This window comes from Strix uralensis, chromosome 7 (assembly GCF_047716275.1).
Source record: "Strix uralensis isolate ZFMK-TIS-50842 chromosome 7, bStrUra1, whole genome shotgun sequence".
Taxonomy (NCBI): domain Eukaryota; kingdom Metazoa; phylum Chordata; class Aves; order Strigiformes; family Strigidae; genus Strix; species Strix uralensis.
Genome location: NC_133978.1, coordinates 26122451 through 26143623, shown reverse-complemented (window position 1 = coordinate 26143623; position 21173 = coordinate 26122451). Strand labels below are relative to the sequence as shown.

The 21173-nt window shown below is 34.2% G+C and overlaps 1 protein-coding gene across 3 annotated transcripts in view; it reads left to right on the top strand.

Moving 5' to 3' along the window:
* Nucleotides 1-21173, top strand: part of ADGRA1 (adhesion G protein-coupled receptor A1) — a 284883-nt gene that overhangs the window by 126008 nt on the left and 137702 nt on the right. For 2 of the 3 annotated variants that reach the window (XM_074875014.1, XM_074875013.1), the window contains exons 7-9: nt 4810-5023; nt 17416-17580; nt 20952-21150. In XM_074875014.1, coding sequence (XP_074731115.1) covers nt 4810-5023; nt 17416-17580; nt 20952-21150 — 578 coding nt within the window. Of the gene's footprint in view, nt 1-754; nt 820-4809; nt 5024-17415; nt 17581-20951; nt 21151-21173 lie in introns of those variants that run through there. The other variant, XM_074875015.1, reaches the window with a different exon arrangement.

Below are 21173 nucleotides of genomic sequence, written 5' to 3'. Positions count from 1 at the left end.
TAGGATGTACTTTCATTTTTTTTTGACCAGGTCTCCAATACTTTGTGCTGGTCATGCTGGCCAATGACTAGCCAACTTTCTGTGGTGTTTAGACAAATCTATTGTGTGGGCCAGCTTTTGTGTTTACAGATTTGCATTTGATCATTCATCCAGAAGACAGTAGTGTCCATTCATTAGAAGTGCATACATTCTAAATGTGATCATATTGTATTTAAAATGTAACTAAAATACAGGTAGAAATGCATTTTATGTTAGGTCTTTTACAAGCATTTGTATTCCATATATGTCCAGTGACAGCAGTATTTTCTTCACATTTTTCTCCTTTCCATCTTTTAAAACAGTAAACCAAAAAGATGGAAAGTTGAACTATCTTTAAAATCTCAAGAACTTAATTGTAAGTAAAAGACAGAAGGTATTTAATGTGTGTGTATGTGTGTGGGATAAATTGTTTTATAAAGATACTAAGGGCATACGCATTGGAACATTTCCTTAGAACTTCAGTGCACCTTGCTGTTTTTTAAGCTAACTGTTATTAAAATAATTTCTATTTTCTTTTTCAACTTTATATACATCTTGGGGCACTACATGCATTAAAATGTGCAGGGATATACTTTCTATGAGAAGGACTCTTAAGTGATATTCTAATTCAGTGGTCTTTGTGTAACCTGATTTCTCTTCCATATGTCCTCAGCATTCTAGTCTAGAGCTAATCTGAAATACAAGACTGGATTGCATAAAGACTCTGGCCTTCAGTCAACAAAACCCTTTTCTGCTGAGAAGTGAAAGATAAAGAAAAAGATGTAATTACTGTAATGACAGGTTAGACCTTTAGATTCATGCTGCAATCAGTGATTCCTGTGGTGCTTTGCTGCAATCATGGTTTAGCGCTGACTAGAGAGACAAGACAGGTAAAGACTGTAAAACACTCCAGCAGCCCTTGGTCTAAGTGCCTATAGGAGAGTCACACCTCTCATTTGCAGATGGTGGTGCTGGCTCCAAACTTGAGGACAGCAGAGTGGATTATCTTGGAAGGAGAATCTTGGAATATTTTGTGTGTGTGTAAAAATTAAGTAAATAAAATCTAATTTAGTGCCTCCTCTCCCAAGATACAATAATAAACTGTAAATTACTCTTAATCTTATAAGACTGATGTATCTGCCATACACACACATATATATATATGAACATCAGAGATGATATATATTTATTTGGTCTTTAGAAATCACATAATCAAAGAGAAAATTTCTGTTGTGTAGGGATATGCATTCCAGAGCTGTTATATCTCAAGTGCTGTCAAGTTGATGCCAAAATAATTCCAAATACTTTCAGAATTTCTTACTTCTTACCTTATTTGCAAAGTCAAGCTTGAAAACGTGTGTACAGCGTTAGTAAATACTTTCATTTTTATTCTGAATTTGAAGGAATGTTGGATTATGGATTTAAAATAAGTATTTCCATCTGATGGTGATGGAACTATACAATCATTTTATAGCCATTCAGGATAAAGGATATTGGCCCTAATCCTGAAACTCTGATTGATGCAATTAATCCTTATGTCTGTGAGCTGTGTCACTGAAGTCAACTGGAACTTTTGCATGAGTAATAGTTGAAGAATCAGCCTCAGTCATTTAAATCATGATTATCCTTAGAAAACAACTGAAGATTAGCTCTGGTAATCATTTTTCTGTAGACATCACTGAGATTAAAAGCAGATGTTTTGCAGAAGTACTTAAGTGTACCTTCCGTGGACTGCAAATGTTATAATCCATAGAAATCTTACCAGTTTCACTTTGAAAATGAGTTTACAGCATTAGTTGTCAATTTTGCCAACCCAAATAGGTAAATTCTCAAAGGGTTCAGTTGATTGGAAGGATATCCTAGCCCAGTGGTAAACCAAAGATATGTTTGATTCACTTTGCATCTTTGTTGGCACTTAGAAGGATTTGCAATGAAAAAGAAGCTAAGTACGTTAATATGACTGATGTTAACCAAAGGATCATCTCCTTTATTGATATGCTGCAGTAAAAAAAGGTTTCATTTACTTCTGATCATTAATTGACAAAATCTGTACAGAGCACTTCATTCCCACTCTGTTTCTGGGTTTGGTGGTTCCCAAGACTGAGCCACAGAAGTGATAATGGGAGAGCCTTAGAGACCAGCTAAAAAGGCAGAGATAAATTCAAAGTGATAGTGTACACTGCATCCATATGCCAGGCAAGTTATTTAGCTTGATTTAAGAAATATTGATACTATAATTCGCACTCTTACTATTTCATAGCCTGATGACACAATGTGTCACTCACTGCATGACCAAAAATATTTGACAAGATACAATATTCTCAGTTTAAAATTACTGTATTCATGAGAAATATTTTCTTTCCTGTGAGTGGTGTATATTGCTGTTGTACTTGTGACAGTATGTTTAATTTTTCTGGACTCCATTTTCATAATAAACATTAATTTATGGCTAAATTTCCATACCATAATGTTTCCTTATATTTCATAATTGACTTCGTAATGCAACACAAAGATTGCAGCCTTTCGCAGAGGGAGGTTCTCTCCATCTTCTAGTAAAAACTAATGTAAATGACTGAGACCAAGCCTGCAGCTATTGTGAATGAGGTATTAATCTGATTTACTTTCTCTTCTTTTAGTTAGAAGTCAAAGATCATATAAAAATACTAGATATGTTTCAATGAATTTTCAGTAACACATCTGCGTCCACAAATAATAGGCTCAATCAGAAGATGTATACAGGACGTATACCCCAGTATACCCAAGTAAGGAGGGATTTCTGAAGCCTGCCCTTTATAGTTGCAGCAGACTTACAACATTTCAGTAGATAGTACCTAGCTTCTTAATCCTCTGTGTGCTTCTCCCAGACAGCAAGATCACATATTCACTCATGTACAAATCCTGCATATTGTGCTGGCCAGCATTCTTACTCTGTAAAAAAGTAGAAGTGATCCCTCTCACAGTTTATTCAAAGCAGGTGATGAACATAATATTTAACATTTAAATTCCCCAATAGTATTGAGGGCTTCAAACTAGATTTATAAGTGCAGCTTCTCACAATTTAAGTGTTTCAAAGGAGAGGACCAAACACTATTGGTTGTCCACAAATTTTAGCAGTTGTAGAACCAGTGATTATGGCTTGCAATCTGGTTAGGCATGGTTAAATTCATCTGTATTTATTATGGGCAATGGAGGATTTTAAGGAGAAAGTTTAAGGAAGATAAAATGGTGAGCAGTGAAATGGGAATAAAAATGTTAAAGTACTTGTCAGAAAAATAGATGTTTGAGATAGATAGTTACTAGTGGTGCAAATGTGGAAGGGTGACCTTTCAACTGACAATCCTGTAAGCTGGATAGGTAATAATGATGAGAGGCCTTCAAATGAAAACAGAAGAAAAATAAGGGAGATGATCTAGCTTAAAAGTTCTCTTTTCTCATCAAGATAGAGGATTTCCAAAATGCAAGACTAGGCATTTTGTCTAAGATGAGATTGAAGTAGTGACGTAATAAAGTCAATTGTTTGGGCATTGTAGGCTGAGGTGAAAAGGTTGTATTTTAGAAACTGTTGTACAGGATGTTCATGGTAGTGTGTTCATCAATCACATCTGTGAGTCTCTAGTATTTTCATTACCATTAGAATTTTGTGCAATGACAACGAAGTATCAGAGGTAGTAGTTTTCTTCTCCTGTCTAAGAAGACTGTATCAGAAATAATAAATAAGGTTTTCCTTTATTCCTTACTATCCCATAGAAGATTATCTTCTTTATTTAGATGCAGAGTCTCTCAATTACTTTTCCTAAAATGCTCCTTTTCAATGTTCTGCTACTGATTTAAAGAAATAGCATTAATCTCGTAATGTATAGAAAATATTTTACAGAAGTTGTGTTAAGGTAGTTTGGGGATATAGAAATAAAAATGGAAAAAAACAAATACTGTCTAGAGACTCAGTCTCTATAGAGACTGTAGGATTGAAGGATATAGCCTTCAATCACTGTCAACTGTATGAAATTAGCAGACTTTCAACAGTGCCAGAAATGCATATGCCTTCCAAATTTACAGTGCTGTGTATTTTTTAATCATGTTTAGGCATTTGGGTGTGTGATTATAGCAGCTGTTTTTTGTAATATTCTGCTTAGAATATCCAATATTCCTGTTATTGGAGTATTTCTTGGGAAAAGACAGGAGAGAGAAAATTCATTTTAAAAGGATGGTAAAATGTAAATAATTATTAAATTATGTGAAATGTAAATTAATGTAAAATAATTATGTTGAGTGGACATCTAGAGAGTAAAGATGACTTGTGGAAGAGGCAGAAAGAACAGGGAAATGAAAAATCATAGGGACAGTTGAACTTCAGGGAAAAGTTTAACTTTTGTTACTAGCCTTATTATTGGAAGACTGATTTTTTTTTTTTTTTTTTTTATACCTCTGTAGTAAAGCATCCTGCACTGAGAAGGAGGCTGGTCTGGAGCATCTCAAAAGATCCCTTCCAACTTCAAACATTCTGTGAACTATTCTGTGAAACCCATTTTCTGTAGATATTCTAGTAATCCTGTAGTTACCTGGGCTCGCACCAATGATAGAAATGTGATCTCTAAAACTGACCACATGATCAGACTTAAGTGGATAGTTTGTGTGCATGTCTTTTGTATCAGTGCTTTAAATGTGAAGATCTGGGAAGCTGGAATTGTGTACAGTTAGTTCACTTTACAATATTCATGAGAGAGGAATTAATTGTGACCTTTCTTTTTCCTTTTTTTTTTTTGGTTTTGTTTTGTTTTGTTTTCCCTGCAGCTGGGCCTCTGGAACTTCCTCTTTTTGAGCTGATCCCATCTCAAAGACAAGTGGTTTTTCATGGAGACCGCTTGCCATTTCAGTGTACTGCAACATACATTGACAGTACCACCCAAGTACATTGGTACCATGCTGGTCGCCTGATTGAAACAGATGAAGAGAGTGGCGTATTTGTGGAGGACAGCATCATTCATGACTGCTGCTTAATTACACGGTAATGTATACCGCTTGTAATAGTCAGATTTGCAGGCAAGGTAAACAGATTCAACACTTGCAATAAGCCTCATTAAAACATGCATCAGGAGTTGCTTTGTTTGGAACAATTCAATTGCATGCTTGAATCTGAACACACACAGGTAAAGATTTTTCATGTCTATGAATGGCCTTGGTTCCAAATCATATTTCTTGTGTCTGAGTATCCAGATTTGAGCAACTATGGGTTTGAAACATAAAAACCAGTTTCTTATGCAGTAAACCATGAGAAGAAACTAAACCTAGAATAGCTTCAGTAGCATATGAGAGTGACTTACAACCAAACTACTAATTCCTGACACCATCTGTAAGTTTATATTGTGATCTACCTGTGAAGAACTATCAGTTTAAAAGGCTTGAATTAATTTTTGTAGGTTCTGATATACCGGATCCTATATTCTTTAGTTAGGTAATCCCATATTTGTTTCTTATTAAAATATTTCTCAACTTCCTATGCTTTTATAATCTGTGTGCCTCTGTGTGCTTGAGAGAGACTGATGTGGAAAAGGCAAGAGGAATGAAGTTACTTCTATAAAAGAAGTAACAACTAGTATTTGGCAGTGACCATATCATTCCAGTTTTGCTTCAGTTTTCCATTTTAAATCTTATTTAATAAATTGTTATAAATTTCTGTGTTTATTTTTGGTTTTCATCATAGAGTATTGGCTTGTCACTAAAAGCTGCTAAGCTGTTGCATGCATCCTTTTGTCCTCTGCCAATTTCCATCATTGATCAAAAAGAGGCTGATTCTGTGTCTATGTTCTGCCTTTCTCTTTGTAGAAGATAGAGTGAAAATAGCTATGCTAATTACATCTGGATCATCATTAACATCTTTTCACTCAACCAGTTTCTATTAATGTAATTGACCTGAAATGCTTCTTGAACTATCAAATGAAAGTTATGGAGTCAAATTAATTCCTCTCCACTGGGGTCTTTTGGCTTTATTGATTTTAATTTCATCTACTCAATGATTATTTGACCCCTTTTGGAGTCCTATAGATCTAGAGGCGTAGATCTGACCTATTCTCACAGCTACTGGCTTTCTTCTGATACCAATGTGTATGGCTATAGTGGATAATGAAAAAGGCTATTAGACCAATTAGTATGGTAATGCCAAGTGCATGAGCTATTATATAACTGCCAAGTCACTTAAATTAAAGCATGTTCTTCTTATTTCCATGATATCAGAATTAAGAGACATGCAGTTAACTACCTCATTACATTTTTCAACTGAATTATATTTTGCACTATATAAGCAATTTGTAGAGCGTAGTAATAAACTGAAATAAATTGTCTAAAAATGTTAACATTTTCAAAGTACCTGTCCTTTTTAAAAAGCTAGTTTAGAAGTATCTTGACTAAATTTTACCTTATATTGCTTAATTTTTGCGAGACTATAAAATAAAAATCATTGTCTGCCATAGCAATATTTTAATAAGGATGGTTGATCTGCTACCTACCTCATTTACTGTGCCATTAAATAGGTGACCTTGATCCTCATGTTGCAGTATGCACTGGGACCAGGTATTCAGAAAGAATATTCTCTAAATACGTGATTATATTTGCTATTATAGGCTGGAAAAATACTTTGACTTGTCCAAGTTATGCGATACAGACTGTCAAAATCAGACAAAATATTTTTTGAATTAAACTCAAAATCCTTAAACAGCTATTTAAAAGCATCCAACATTTTAATTGCTCATTTGTTTGAGCTATATGTTTCACTTCACAATATAGTAGGGCATCAACACTGCGTTTACTGTACTGCATGGTCCTTATCCAGTCCAAAATGCTAGTACTCAAGCAGACATGCTTCTGCTTTGATGAAGGGGCTGACCAAAATTAACTTACTAAAGGTATGAGGGACCTATACTTTTGAAAGTGTTTTTTAAAACCCATACTATTTTGAAGTCAATTTTTTAAAAATATAAATTATTGAGATGTATTGTCTCTTCATGTTGCAAATGAGAAAACATTGGCCTAGTTATCATTGTAAAAACTCTTCAGCATGTCTTAATTTTAATCCCGTCATCATGACCATGTATACTATAACTCTAGTTATATAATTATTATTACATGTTAAAACAATATGTAATAACATGCTCATTACATATTACAACAGTATGTATTAATTGGCTATTACACACTAATCTGTGATAGTTCTGAAGGCTAAATCACAGTTGTACGAGGCACTGTGAAACATCAGAAAGACTATGCCTCCTTGAGGTTATCTTAAGTACAGGGTTTGGAGTAAAAATAAAGGTGATTTAAAATCTGTTCTTATGTTGTCATATTTTGCCTTCCTATACCTACTCTTTGCAGCAAATATGCACTGTCTGTGGCTTTCTGTGACTGAACTAAAGGGCAGGCTTTGACTTGTGCTGCTTAGCAATTTAAAGATTTCTGAAGCTAGCTTTGAACAAAGAGGTGTATTCCTGTTCCAAAAGCTGCTTATTCAAACATTTTTAGATGGTTATTTTATTGGGTAGTTCCAGATATTTCTGGACGTGGATTTACAACACAAATATCATACTAAACCCTTCTGTTTTATTAACTGGCACAGTAGAAGGATAAAATATCCAAATGTGTATTTTTTTGTCTCTTATGATAAAGCAGAATAAACTAAAATAAATGTTTTTGTTACAATAATTAAACTAGTTTTGAACTGTATTCCGGCCTGTGACATTTTTCTTGGCAAAGAGTATTCCCTTATAGGAGATCTCAAGAAGGTGTTTTCAATTCTGCTGCTAGCTCGCGTTTATCATTTCTTGCCAATGATAATAATATTTGATTTTGCCTATGTTGAATTTTCTGTCATTATGCCTGTGTATAAATGTCATAGTCATACATGAAAATGTAAATGTGATGTGGAACTAATTTCCTATCATCTGTGAATGGATCTAGCTGAAATTGTTACTTGTGTTTCCGTGAAGACAGCCTAATTTCAGAAGCCTGGAATATTTGATTATCAGTTTGATCACAATAAGTGGCAATGAAGCAATCCATATCCCTGAAGTGACATAGAAGGCAGATTATGTATGATTCTGTGCAGCACAGCACCTTTCCCAGCTTCCCCACTGTTTCCTTTCAGTGTTGGGAGAGGCTAGCAGGACAGCTATTAGAATATTAAACTAAAAAAGGAAAATACTTTCATTTTATGAACGAAGCAACTTCACAGTAGTAGAGAGATTTTAATCTTCAGGAAGTTTCTTATTTACCACAGACTATAATAACAATTTTAAAGTCTTTTTAGTTCTATTCTGCAAATACTTGTGTAGAGTGTTTAACGGTGCTTATGCCTCTGACAGCTGTAATGGCTGCTCTGGGACCATTACAGTTCACAAGTGCTCCTTCTGAAAACATTAAAATGTGCAGAAAGTTAAGAAGCCGTAAAAGGGAGTGCTACAACTGGAGACACTAGCATGCTCTCAACTAAACTTAGGATAGCAGGTGCTAGTATCAGAAGTGGTTTTCACATGCAATTTTTGTTATGTAGATAGATTTGCAACTGGAAATACAGACTATTAGGTCTCAACTGTGATCCTGCACAAATAGTTTTTCTCTAAATTCTGTCTTAAGTATTTCAGTCTTCCAAATATGCCTGCTAAATACAGGCTTGGGGTTTTTTATTTAAAAAAAAAAAAAAAAAAAGGTAAGATTAAGAATCTGGGGTTTTTTTTTAAAACATCTAGTGCTTCCTTACATTTTGACAGCAGTCAATGCCAGTATGGGATCATCAAAGTAAGTAATGAAAGAAGTAGTAATGTTTGAGATAAGAGAATATGGAACTACAGCTAATCCTTTAGGTGTAACAAGGATAAGGTCAATAGTAAGAAAACTGATTTTAAGATTTACACATAAAATATGTATATTAATTTCTGAAAGCTGCTTTTAGGGGCATATGATTATGTTAAAATTTCCAAAACTTCCATCTGCAAAAGAAATGTCTGATAGCAATGAATCATGATCCACTTGTACTGTTAATAGTGAAGAAACTAAGAAAATAAGAAAAAGGAATGAAATGTGGATTAAAAATTTTAATCATAATTTCTGTAATCTAAAGGGGGTTTTGAGTCCAATTAATAATTTTTATGTGTTTGAAATGATCAGTGCAGCTATTAGTAAAGAATTTAGAATTTGGCTGAGACAATTTCACTAAAAGAATAAGGATTGTTTAAGATTATTGAAAGAAAATCGATTCCAGGAGTAGGCAGGTGGTATCATGACAAGTTTGAGATCCAGACAGACATTCTGTATAAGAAAGAACAAAACACTTCCAGAACTAGGAGAAAGGCAGAAATTCTATTCTTTTTTTTTGTGGAAGGGATCCAAATGATCCCTGAACTCTCTTAACAGTTTGTGTCAGGAATACATCTGGAAAAGATATGAAGCAAGCGGTAGCAGTTTGCACTGATATTAGGTTAAGAACAGTCTGAAAATGGTGTATCACTGATGAGTGTGTTGCTAGGTTGCATACACAATTGGAAGTTCAGATATGTGCCAAGTCATGGCAAAATATTGGAGATTCACTCTGCAAAAGATTAACAAAAATATATGTTAGAACAAATCCAAAGATTCTGATTCAGAAATGCAGATATTTTATAATCTCTTTTTGTTCTCCTGTCATGAGCAATTGGACACAAGCAGATGAGGGTCATGCTGAGAAGCGAAGGGAAAGCAGAAATTGTTCAGTGCTGGTATTTTGTTGGTTCACCTAATTGACTCTGTTTGACCCTTAGTTGTCGAGCAATTAGGAAAGAAATGAAGCAAAATAACCATTTAAATTGTAAGTCAACGTTTCTGTATTGTTTTGAGATTACTTTAAACCCTGTAGTCAGTGTCTACAGCTTACTTCAAGCACTGTAGGCAGCAAAGGAGTAGTGACAGATGCATCTTTACCAGAAACGTTCTCAAATATCAGACAGGAAGATAATATTTAAAATTATTGCAGAATATTATGAAATGCATAGGCTAAGGGTGTCATTATCTAAGTTTAAGATAATCATGTGAATTAATTTGGAAGATTAAATTTAGGCCTTTTCTCTAAAAGTCTTTCAATTATCTGAATAAAACTCAATGACAGTTTTACTACTAATCAGTTCGGGGAATAATTTAAAATATAACCTGTGGAAAAATATACTAATACTATGAAAAGCAAAAGCAGCAATGACAATACTCTCTACCATTAAAGGAATAGACTATTATGCAAGAATTGTGCTGTGCCATAAAAAACGTAGGCTTAATTTGTGTAACTGCTTATTGAAACAAGATTGAGAAATAGATATTTTCACAGAAAATATACATAAGTATTTTTGACTGATAGAATAAAAAACCCCTAGAAAAATAGTAAGTCAGAGCTGTAAAAAAAATTTGATGGAGTCCTTCCCAAAGAACTTTAAGAGTATCCTTTTTTTGATGTTGAGACCACATTAAGAAGATGCCTTGCACAAAATTTAGACCTCTCACTTCCATCTCTGCTTATTCCCTGCAGCTATGTATAGGTCCATCCAGCCACACCACTGAAATTAAATGTTAAGCTCAGTATTAAGAACAAAATTTTGCACTTTCTCCTCCCCACAGAGGGGAATCAATAGAGTTTTGCTTCGACTTTTTAGAGCTAGAATGATTTTAATGTGTTCCTTCAAACATGTGCTGCTATACAGCTGAGGAGATGCTGCACTGCAGCAGCAGTTTGGAGTGAACATCTCAGGACTGACTTTTTTTAAATTACTTTTCCTGTCAACACCAATGTAAGGTATAATTATACATTTTTCTCTCAGTCCAGGCAGTAGTTTGTAACCCTGTGCATCAGCTGTAATTATCAGAGCAATTCTGTCTTATGTCCAGACTGATGTACTCCTTCTAATAGGTCAGTCACCCCAGATACTGGTGAAGCAAACCATTTCTTTAAAGCAAAACATGTTAGAAATATTAAAACAAATAACTGAACTACTTTTTACTTTTCATGTACTTAAATCTATTCAACATAGGGAACGTGTGGACATAAAGAAAGCTTCTTTACTCCATTGCACTGGAATTCCATAAAAATAGGTCCCAGCCCCTCCCCTTGTTTCTTCCTTCAGGATAAATGAACCCTATTTTTAATTGTTTATGGTATTTTGATTGGATGACTTCTGGCCATCACAAAATAAAGTTTACACTGTTGAAGATACACTATATACTGGAGAAAGAATAGAGATAGTTCCTGAAGTTCTTATTTAGAATCTGCTATGTTTTACCTCCTTTTTAGATCTTCCCAAATTTCTTGCAGGTCAGCAAATAAAACAGGTCAGTATTCTAGCCCTAACATACAATTACTCTATCCCATAAAGTATTCATTAAATAGTTAATTGCTGCATTTGTACCATGACCACTGACTACGGAGAGTGGGAGATTCTGTCAAATTAGTGTTCATTTGACAAATAATTTGAAATTATACAAATAGTGTAGTTTTGGGGGGAGATTTGTGTGTTCTTTGGGTTTTTTGTGTAGGGTTTTGTTGGGTTTTTTTTCTGCTGGTCCCAATGGCACATAATCAGATGATAAAGAATTGCCATAAGTAGGTTAACACTTCTGAATCGTCTGGGAAATATTTTACTTTAAAAGCTTTTTATGCATTTTTGGCTATTGGAACAATTGTCATAGTGTTATTTTTGTCTAAGAACCTCTGATAGTGTACAGATTACAAGAGTTATGCTAATGAAATAAACTTCTTCTGGATATAACATTGCAGCGTACAGACTACTTAAGGGCAGATGAAAGGCATACAGCAGGTGTAGCACCATTTCCCCAGAAGACTGCAGTCATATACATCCTGCAGTCATGCAGTTTGCCGGTAGAACAAAATTAATAACAGCAGACACATTTGAGCATCCCTAAACCTTTCACCAACTGACAAAGCAGCTCGATGATAGACAGCTGATTCATGAAGTACTTTAAATAAGATCCAGCCCAGGTGTACTCTCTTCAGATAGCTTTATAGCACTGTGCCATCACAGACCTGCCAGCTGTCTGAAGGTTTCTCCAGCAAGAGAAAGCTTTGAGTGCTCTAGAGCTCCCCACTTTATGTTCTCAGCTAGGTAGACCAACATGTATTGACTCTAGGACTGTGGGAGTATGAAGATGAATGCAAACATCTTTAAGCACACCCTTCAATGCAGCACAGTAGCTAGTAGTCTGCCTCTATCTGAGAAGCTCAATGAGAGAGCAAAGGATGATACAACAATCCAAACCTGTTGTGGTATGTTGTAGAGCTATTTAGATTCCTGACTCCATTTCTGAAGATGATTTAGTAGAGTCACTGTAATATTAGTAGTATTTGTTTTCTCAATTTTAAGAAACAAATTGATGGCATATAAATGTTAAGTCACAGGTTCTTTGACATCCACCTATATTGGGCAAATGTTTACATAACAAATGGATAATGTTAGCCTGTGACAATATTTTTCAACATTTCCATTTTAGTCAAAGTAATTTGAGCAATACAAAGGAAATAAAACGAGATGGTTTACTAACTGTGACGGTCTTTTCTCCCATTTTGGAAGTATATTGGGTTTTTTTCTGTCAATATATTATCATTAAACTTACGTCCTTTCCATTGGTGTCTCTGAAGTTAAATCCAACTGTTGTCATGGTCCTAGCATACCGATGTGAACAAATTAACTGATAGATAAATTATAGTAAAAGTATGTTATAGCACATTACATTTCTTGGGTAGCTACAGATGGCATTAAATGATAAGTTATCCTTTGTTTTTATATTCAATCAGAAGAAACGGAAAATAATGTGTATTGAATTTCCTATGTATATGACAGATTGATTACACCTGAAAATATTTGCTAGTCATCTAGCATAAAATGAGTACCAACTTTAATCTTCTTTTTCTCTTGCTGTTGCCTGGACACAAGCTTTCTTTAAAGGCCATCAGCCTTGTAAAGCTGTTTCTTTCATGGGTAAATAAGTAATTTTGTCAGAGAGATCAGACTAACAATTTAAGTTCAGTTAAAGTGCCTAGATTTACACATTCTCTCTTTATTTTCCATGTTTTAACCTTATATCCCCTGCGAAAGGCTGTATTCCAAGCAGCAGTATACTCTGGAGACTAACACTCATTTTTAAAATTCTGTGTTAGTATTAATAATTTAAGGTGGTATGGGTTGGATGCGGGTTATGCAGGCCTTTTGCCTGAACTGCAGAAAAGCATTCGCTATTTATCTGTCTGAAGAAGAATATGAGGAAACCTAAATGTTATCTGTGTTTGAGTAATTAATTTTTATTTTTCTTCAGGAAGAGTAGTTGGTTCTTCCCAAGTCTTACAGGAACTGAAGTCAGACTTTAAAATGTTTCTTGTGGAAAATCAATCAAAATATGGTGTTAAAGTCTCCTCTATATTTGTTATTCTGTTTCCTGGCATGCAAGTGATTGCTGGGGCATACAGTAAATGTCACTAAGGTATTACTTCAGGACATGGTTGAGTAATTTGAATAATGAGACCTACATCTGATTGTCTAATTAGTTATGCATAGCTGTAGCAATGCAAAACTATGCCTCAAATAGAAAGCTATTGTCATAGGTTACTTGATTACATGAGTATGGCTTCCGCCTGTATTATGGTTCCTCTCTTTGTAATGGCAAATGTCACAGGCTTCTATTGAATATTATAACAACTTTTTCATGCAATTGCATCAGCTGTACATTTTAATTAATTTTTCAATATGTCAGTCATCACATTTGAAAAAGGAATCCAACCATGTATGAAGTTTCCCAGTACAAAAAAGAAACATGTAGATATTCTGAAGGTCACTGAGAAGGCCACTATAATTTCAAAAGAAAACTTAAGAAAAATTTACTAGTCATACTTTTGTTCTTATCAGGCAGCAATCTTTCTATTCAGTTTGTCTTGACACCATCTCATGAATGTCTGACTTTGTTTTATGTCTTGGTTGGTCAAAAATTTCCACAGAAATAGCAACTATCACACCCCTGAGGAGTGGGATATGATTACTATCGTAGATGGAATAGGAACTCTTTCTGACTCGTACTCTATCCTTAGGAAGGTTGCATAGTAGAGGCAAGATCTTTTCATTTGTGGCCTGACATTTATTAGCTTCTGTGACATAGGATAATCAAGGAAATTATACGGCCAAAGGTGCTGTCCTCTCTTAATTCTGTTGAGCTTTTGTCAAACTCCTAAACCAGAGAGTCCTGCCATGTTCTCAGGTCACAGGAGAGCTTTTGCCTTTTATTGAGACTTGTTGCCATGGCCAAGAGATCAAGGATGCCTTTCTACTAAGAGTAGGAAAAACAATGGAACTTTTGCGCATGCTATTGTAACAGTGCCAAGACTTAAAATATGTAACTGACCTACTAGAAAACTACATGAAGAGGTCTAGAATTCTATACAGGCCCACCCTTTCCTTTTGGTCCTTCCTTTGCCAAGGATTGTAAGTGTAGAAAATGTTAAAGGATCAAGTTGACTGCTCTTTTTGAGAATTAAAATAATATATTTTTTTTTAATCCAGTCCCCCAAATTCTCCAGGGGTATAAGATCAATTTATCATTTGTCATATCCAGATGGTAAGTAAATGAACAGTTCCACCATTGGGCTTGCTATCCAAAATATTCCTAGAGGAATATAAATGAATGCATCATTTACAGTGGCCAGATGGCAATTCAGAAGACAATTCCATGTTCTAGTCATTATACAGCTTCTTCTATGTTGCATAAACCTATTCTGACTTATTTTGGTTCACCGGGGCCATAGAAGATTAGAAGTGTGAATGTGAGGATTTACTAATCATTTTAGAGAATCTGAACCAGCGTTCAAGTATTGTGTTTTTACCAGAAACAACACTGATGTATCAGTAAATATTTGTCTGGGAAACTGGGATACTTCATCTAATGACAGGAGATCTGTTTAGCGGCAGATAAATTTGCATTGGAACATATTTCAGCAATTTAAATAAATGGAAAATGTACCCTTTTTTTGGTATTTATTTATCTTCATTTTGATTACCTGTGAAACTGATAATATGCTCAAGTATTGTATTTACCTAAAATCACCATGGTTCCCAGTTTCATCAAATTTTTATTGTTAACAATGTTTATAGAGATTTTATAGGAAATATATCAAAAGATCAGTACATCTATCATACATTCTATTCACTTGGGAAGTCTCTGGGTCTTGATGCCACAGGTGAATATTTATGCTGCCTGTTGTTTCAGTGAAAAAGAGCTTTTATGGATAATTGTTTTTATAAGCTCTAGGAATATATTCTTTCTCAGCTGTCTATAAAGATGATCTGAGATTGTTGTGACATTTGAAATACAAGATTTAATTAAGAAATCGTTATCAACTGGCTAATTTCACTTATGTATTTCAACCTGAATGTAAAAAGATGAATTAAGAGTTAGCTAAGAGGCTGCTGATATTGGGCTTTCTCATCGGAAACTTCTTAAGAGAACAGTTGATTCTTTTCACATGAAAATATTCAGCTGCTCTGTCTGAGAATGGCTAGTAATGCTTTTTCTGTATTTTCTGCAATAAAAGCATGTTAGAACTCATTGTAAAAATGAAATAGGGGGTTACAAAGTACTTGGAGCTCAAAGTCATGATAAATAGGAATAGTGAGATTTTAAAAGTTGCTGTTTAATGATAAATTTTACTGAATATCTGGTGAACTACACAAAAATTCTGAAGCAATTTAACTCAAATCAAAGGCTATTTACCATGGTTTGCCTGTTTTCTGCGGACCAAGGTAATGGTCCTGTAGTAAGTACTTGAGAAAATCATCCTTCATTGTATGCATGTGTCAAAGGGAAAATTACATATGCAGCTGTCTAATCACTTCCTACCTTGATTGTGGTCTGCTTTCATGTGTATCAGAAGTAGTCTATGTACAAGGAGATTAGATTTGATACTTTCTTGTAGCCAAGTTAATAAAAGTTCATGTATAATATACAGAGGTTTAAACTGAAAAAGAACGACATTTTTAGAAAAGTTTAAAAGAGGAAAAAATTAAAAATAAAATTATGTATAATTATTCTATGTATATCTTTCAAAATGTCAGGCTCTTTAAAAAAGTGCCAAAGGCCACATCCATAATTTTTTTAAGATTTTGTTTTAAATACGGATTTTAAATCAGTTTAAAATTCTGTGCTTCTGTTTTTATAATGTACCTTCTTGCTTTTTCTGCCTGTACTCCATTCCTTCCCACATAATTTCTAATTGTCTAAACCACAAGGCATATTCAAAGATGAGCCATTTGTGTAAAGCAAATATTTCAGATTACTATGTTTTTTTCCTTTCCCAACTACTTTCAAAAGCTGTACTTTCTTTAAAACTGTAGTAAAATTTATTTCTAGCCCAATAGCAGATTTAAGATCTAATATATTACCTTCTTAAAATGCAGTAGTTAGCATTATTTTTGTCTATGAGATCGATAGAGTTACAGTAATCAGATAAAATCCTATCCCTGATGAAGTCAATTGAAAAACTAAACATTTTGTCTGCATTAGGGCTTGGGTTACATCCATTAGATGAATTAAAGCTTCTCGCTGGATTTAAGATATGTAGAAAATACTAACCAGAAAAGTTCTAGACAATTTTAAACGTTTCTGAAATTATTTCCCTCTTCTCTAATTATACATGGTGGTGCAGTCATGCACAATGTTTGTATTGCAAGAGAAGCCACAAAGGGTCTCTGTTTAACTTGTCTAACACTCATTATAAAGAGTTAATGCAACTATATTTTATTTATATTAATAACTACATTTCATATTTGGTGGGAGACTGTGTGAAAGAAGTCTGTGAGTAGTAAAGTACTGAAAGAAATATCAGCATTTGCCACATCTCATTTCGCATTCATCAGGAAAATTATGTATGGCTTCCAAAGTCAATGGCTATTCTAGAAAACTTTTCCCATGCTGCCACAAGAGCAGCAGATTCTGCTGTTGAAGTGCCATAGGAGCTGAAACTGCAGCTGAAGGGACTCATTCTCTGTGCATTGCTTGTGTTGTCAACTTGAAATGCATTTCTGACTTTCAAGTACTTGTTTAAGCAACAAAACCAACATTTTATAGTATTTGGGGAAAGGAGAATGGGCATTGATACATAATTGATATTCTATTGTGATGATTTGTAGTCTGTGTTATAGCCTGTTACAATCTGAGTCAGTCCAAATGGGTGCTGCTAAAATCTTAATACCAGTCATTCACATATTGTCTGTCCCTATAATAACATAGAGCAAAGCCTGTTTTTATATTTTTATAGAAAATCTCTGAGAATAAATTAATGTCAGAAAACCAATCTCTATATAATTAATTATATACAATAATTAACCTTTATTTTTATAGTGAACTTATCCTATCCAGCATTGACATTGATGCAACTGGAGACTGGGAGTGTCTAGTCAACAATTCCTATGGAAATAGCACTAAACAAGTAGAAATTGTGGTACTTGAAACAGCTGCACCCTACTGCCCTGCAGAAAGAGTTATTAACAACAAAGGAGATTTCAGGTATGATTTTCTGGTTTTGGAGTGTGTTTCATATATTAATATAGATACGGACCGTAGTCATGCTTACATGATACTTCAGTGTCAGTTAGGAAGCTGTCACTTATTTTACTTGTCATTTATATGTAATATAGTAGGAAAGAGGAGCACTGTGTGATTTTTATGGGAAATGACAGATAGTGCTTCAAGAGCAGCAGTGGTTTGTGAAAGTCAGAGAATCTTTCTTCTAATTCCTCAGTGTGAGATAATGGAAAATTTCAAAAGATGTAGGCTCTTTGCAGCTAAATGAGAGAGGATTCAAAATTGTTCTTGGTCTTTTCTAAATTATAGAATATGATAACACTGCATTAAAGCATTAGAAGATCACATTTTCATTACTTTTCTAATCTGTTCCAGTTCTGCTGGTTTTGTTCAGCTGAGATGAGAGGTAACAAATAACATAAAACTGTTAGTAAAATACTTCACTGAAGAGAATCAAAATAGCAAGTAAAACAGATGATTTGAGGTGAACTTAAGACACACACAGTTCCACCAGTATATCACATGATTAGAAGACACATCTGTCCTGCTATCTGAATCTTAGAGTCTGCACAATTTGTTGACTAAATTTTAGATTCATCTCTACTTTTATCTATGTATGCTGATGGTTTTTTTCTTTAATTTTAGTCCTCAGAAACTGAAGAAAAAGTTAAGGATTCTATGGAATTTGGTATTGTTTTCAGTTAGCTCTAAAATACTTCAATGTTATGCATAAAGCTCTTAAACAAACTATAATTACCTGCTTGACAATAACACTGATGTATGATGGCATTCCCATTGAGAAATCAAGAAGGTAATTTGTTACCAAGTGAATTATAATAAGAATTCAGCTTGAATAGTTAATGAAAGAAAAAGTAGATGAGAGAGGAAGCTTCTCTTAAATGCCAGAACTTTCTGCAAATACTTCTGATGTGAAAGCCTCTCTTCATTTTTAAGTTACCTTTAAAACTTTTTTAAAGGTCTTTTACTACTGTTTCTTGTGTTTGAATAAAAATAATTAATTAGAAAGAAGTGGAGAAACGGACTCGTATAATTTTTTTTCCCCTTTACTACGAAGCTATTTTATTATGTGTTAACCTCAGTTCCAGTGAGTATGCCACATTTACTAAACATCTATTTATATACCTATTTAAACCATATATATGGATTAAAATCCATTAGAGATCTTTGACAATCTCAGCTATAGATTTTTTTTTGCCATCACAAAAATTGCCATTGTGTTTTTTTTCAGTGGATGTGCTTATATGTATTTTAATTATATCTTTTAAAATATATATAGTTCCTATCAGATAACACATACTGAATCTTTTAGATGACAACTTTGTGAAGTTCATGTTCTTGCCATAAAATGATATCCTTTTCTTCATAAATAAATATATATATAAATTCTACAGACCGCACAAACTAACACCAGGGGCATTTTTGTTATTTTATATAAATCAAAAGAACAGGAATGCACATTTCTCTCCCTATTGATCATCCTTCTAGAAATCCATATAAATTTATTTTTAAAATGTGTATCTAAAGGATGACGAGTCCATAGGTTCTTTTGGCATTTGAGGGAATTAATTTAAATTACAGAGAATTTATCACGCTCAAATTCAGCATTAGCGCTTGAAATTGTTCCAAAGGATTATCCTCAGAGATTCAGCTATCACACCAATAATTTTTCTTACAAAGGTCTATTAAGTTTTGGCAACATAACAAGTATATAAGTAGAAAGAGTTGACCACAAAAGCAAAGCTAGAAAAACTGTTATTTTATTGGGCAAAAAAAGAAGAAAAGCATCAACTGTTAGGGAAGTGTGGTTCTTTCAGTTGACCAGCCTAGGTGGTATTTATAATTGCACAACTACAGGAAGAATTAAGCACTGTGAGTCAGAATGAACTGGCATTATGTACTAAGAGTTTTTCTCCATGATGGCCATATTTTGCTCAGTTTTGTTTTCCAGCTCTCTGTAAGATCATTCTGAAATGCAAATGGTAATGTTGTTATGCCCTACCATTTCTATTCATGAAGGCCAGATTCCACTAACTGTGCTAATACTAGTTTCACAATTATCTCTTTAGTTTTACTTCTGAGGTAAGTTGCTACTCAGTGTGGCCCAATTTCATTAATGCAAATGTTTTACTAAAAATAATATTTCAGCCCAGAGGCAAAAGGAGAATATACTACTGTACGTATTTTGATTTTTTGTGAAGCTTCGTTCATGGTTCATTTTGCACCAACTGTTTTCACATCACAAAATGAATTATTCCGTTGAAAGCTATGACACATAAAAGCATTTTTCTTCTTATCTTTTCTTTGTTGTAAATGAGGAAAACTTACATAGCCCAAAACCTGTCAATGTATTATGCAACAATGTGCAAATGGACCTACATTGTATAACTAAGAGGGGCTAATATGTATGTTTGAGCAAAGGTTGATTGGCAAGGTGTGGCTTCACTGGCAAACAGAATATTTTTATGATTGATTGGGTTCAGTCATTACATCAGTGCAATTAAAGAACCATATCCTTTCCAGACATGCTGACTTGCTGGTGATACGCTTCTGGTTTTCTTTGATTTCTCCCAATTACCTGATCCTGCTATGTCCATACTAGCCTGGAAGTGACAATGGATTTGGTACCAAAAAATGTAGATCGCAGTTGTGCTGTTTTAGAGAATGCAGCAGATATACAGAAAAAGAGTATTGTATAATAGACCCATGAGCTAAATAGAAGGATTCTGGCTGCTCTTGATTTATAGTTTGTTTTTAAAGACTGTTTTGGAATCAGACTACATAAATCAGGTATAGCTAAATAGTTAAGTTCTGAGGCCTAGCTCCTTCCTCCTCCATGAGATATAATCTCTGCTGAAATCTTGTTTATTGGTTTCTGATACATTCAGGGATTTTTGCTTTTGGGGGCTTTGTGGCAGAGAGGGCTTTTTAGTATTGGGTCAAAATGCAAAGTAAAGATTGTCAGGTACATTTTGAGCGTTTACCTGTTACAGCATTTAGTAATAGTGTTTTGGATTTTTTTGCTTTATGGAGTTTACTGATCTGCTTTGTGCAGTCTGCAAAGATGAATGTAGAGAAAATTACATCCATACTTTTTTCCTTAACACCAAATGCCTTCCTGGAATTAATGCAGAATTAATGTGTGACCAGCCAGACTTGAACCTGTATAATTTTGACACTTTCCAAGGAAACAAAGTAATTCATTATAGAACATAATGAAGTAAAATTTAAAATAGCCTTTTTTCTCATATATTCTGTATATTGTTGCTGTATCGTGAGTTGCCTTTAAATAAGAAGTTTCATATTGTAATTTTTTGTTATCATGTTGTTCGTAGATGGCCCAAAACTTTGGCTGGCATAACTGCTTACCATCCCTGTCTCCAGTATTCATTTAACTCCATTGCCTTTCATAATGGTGCAGAAGAGTCTAAGGCATGGCGTAAATGTAATCGAACTGGACGTTGGGACGAAGAAAACTATTCTGCATGTCCTTATTCACAAGAAGTAACTCAAGTTCTTCATGCTTTTAGTCAGGTAATGTCATGAAATCAAGGGCT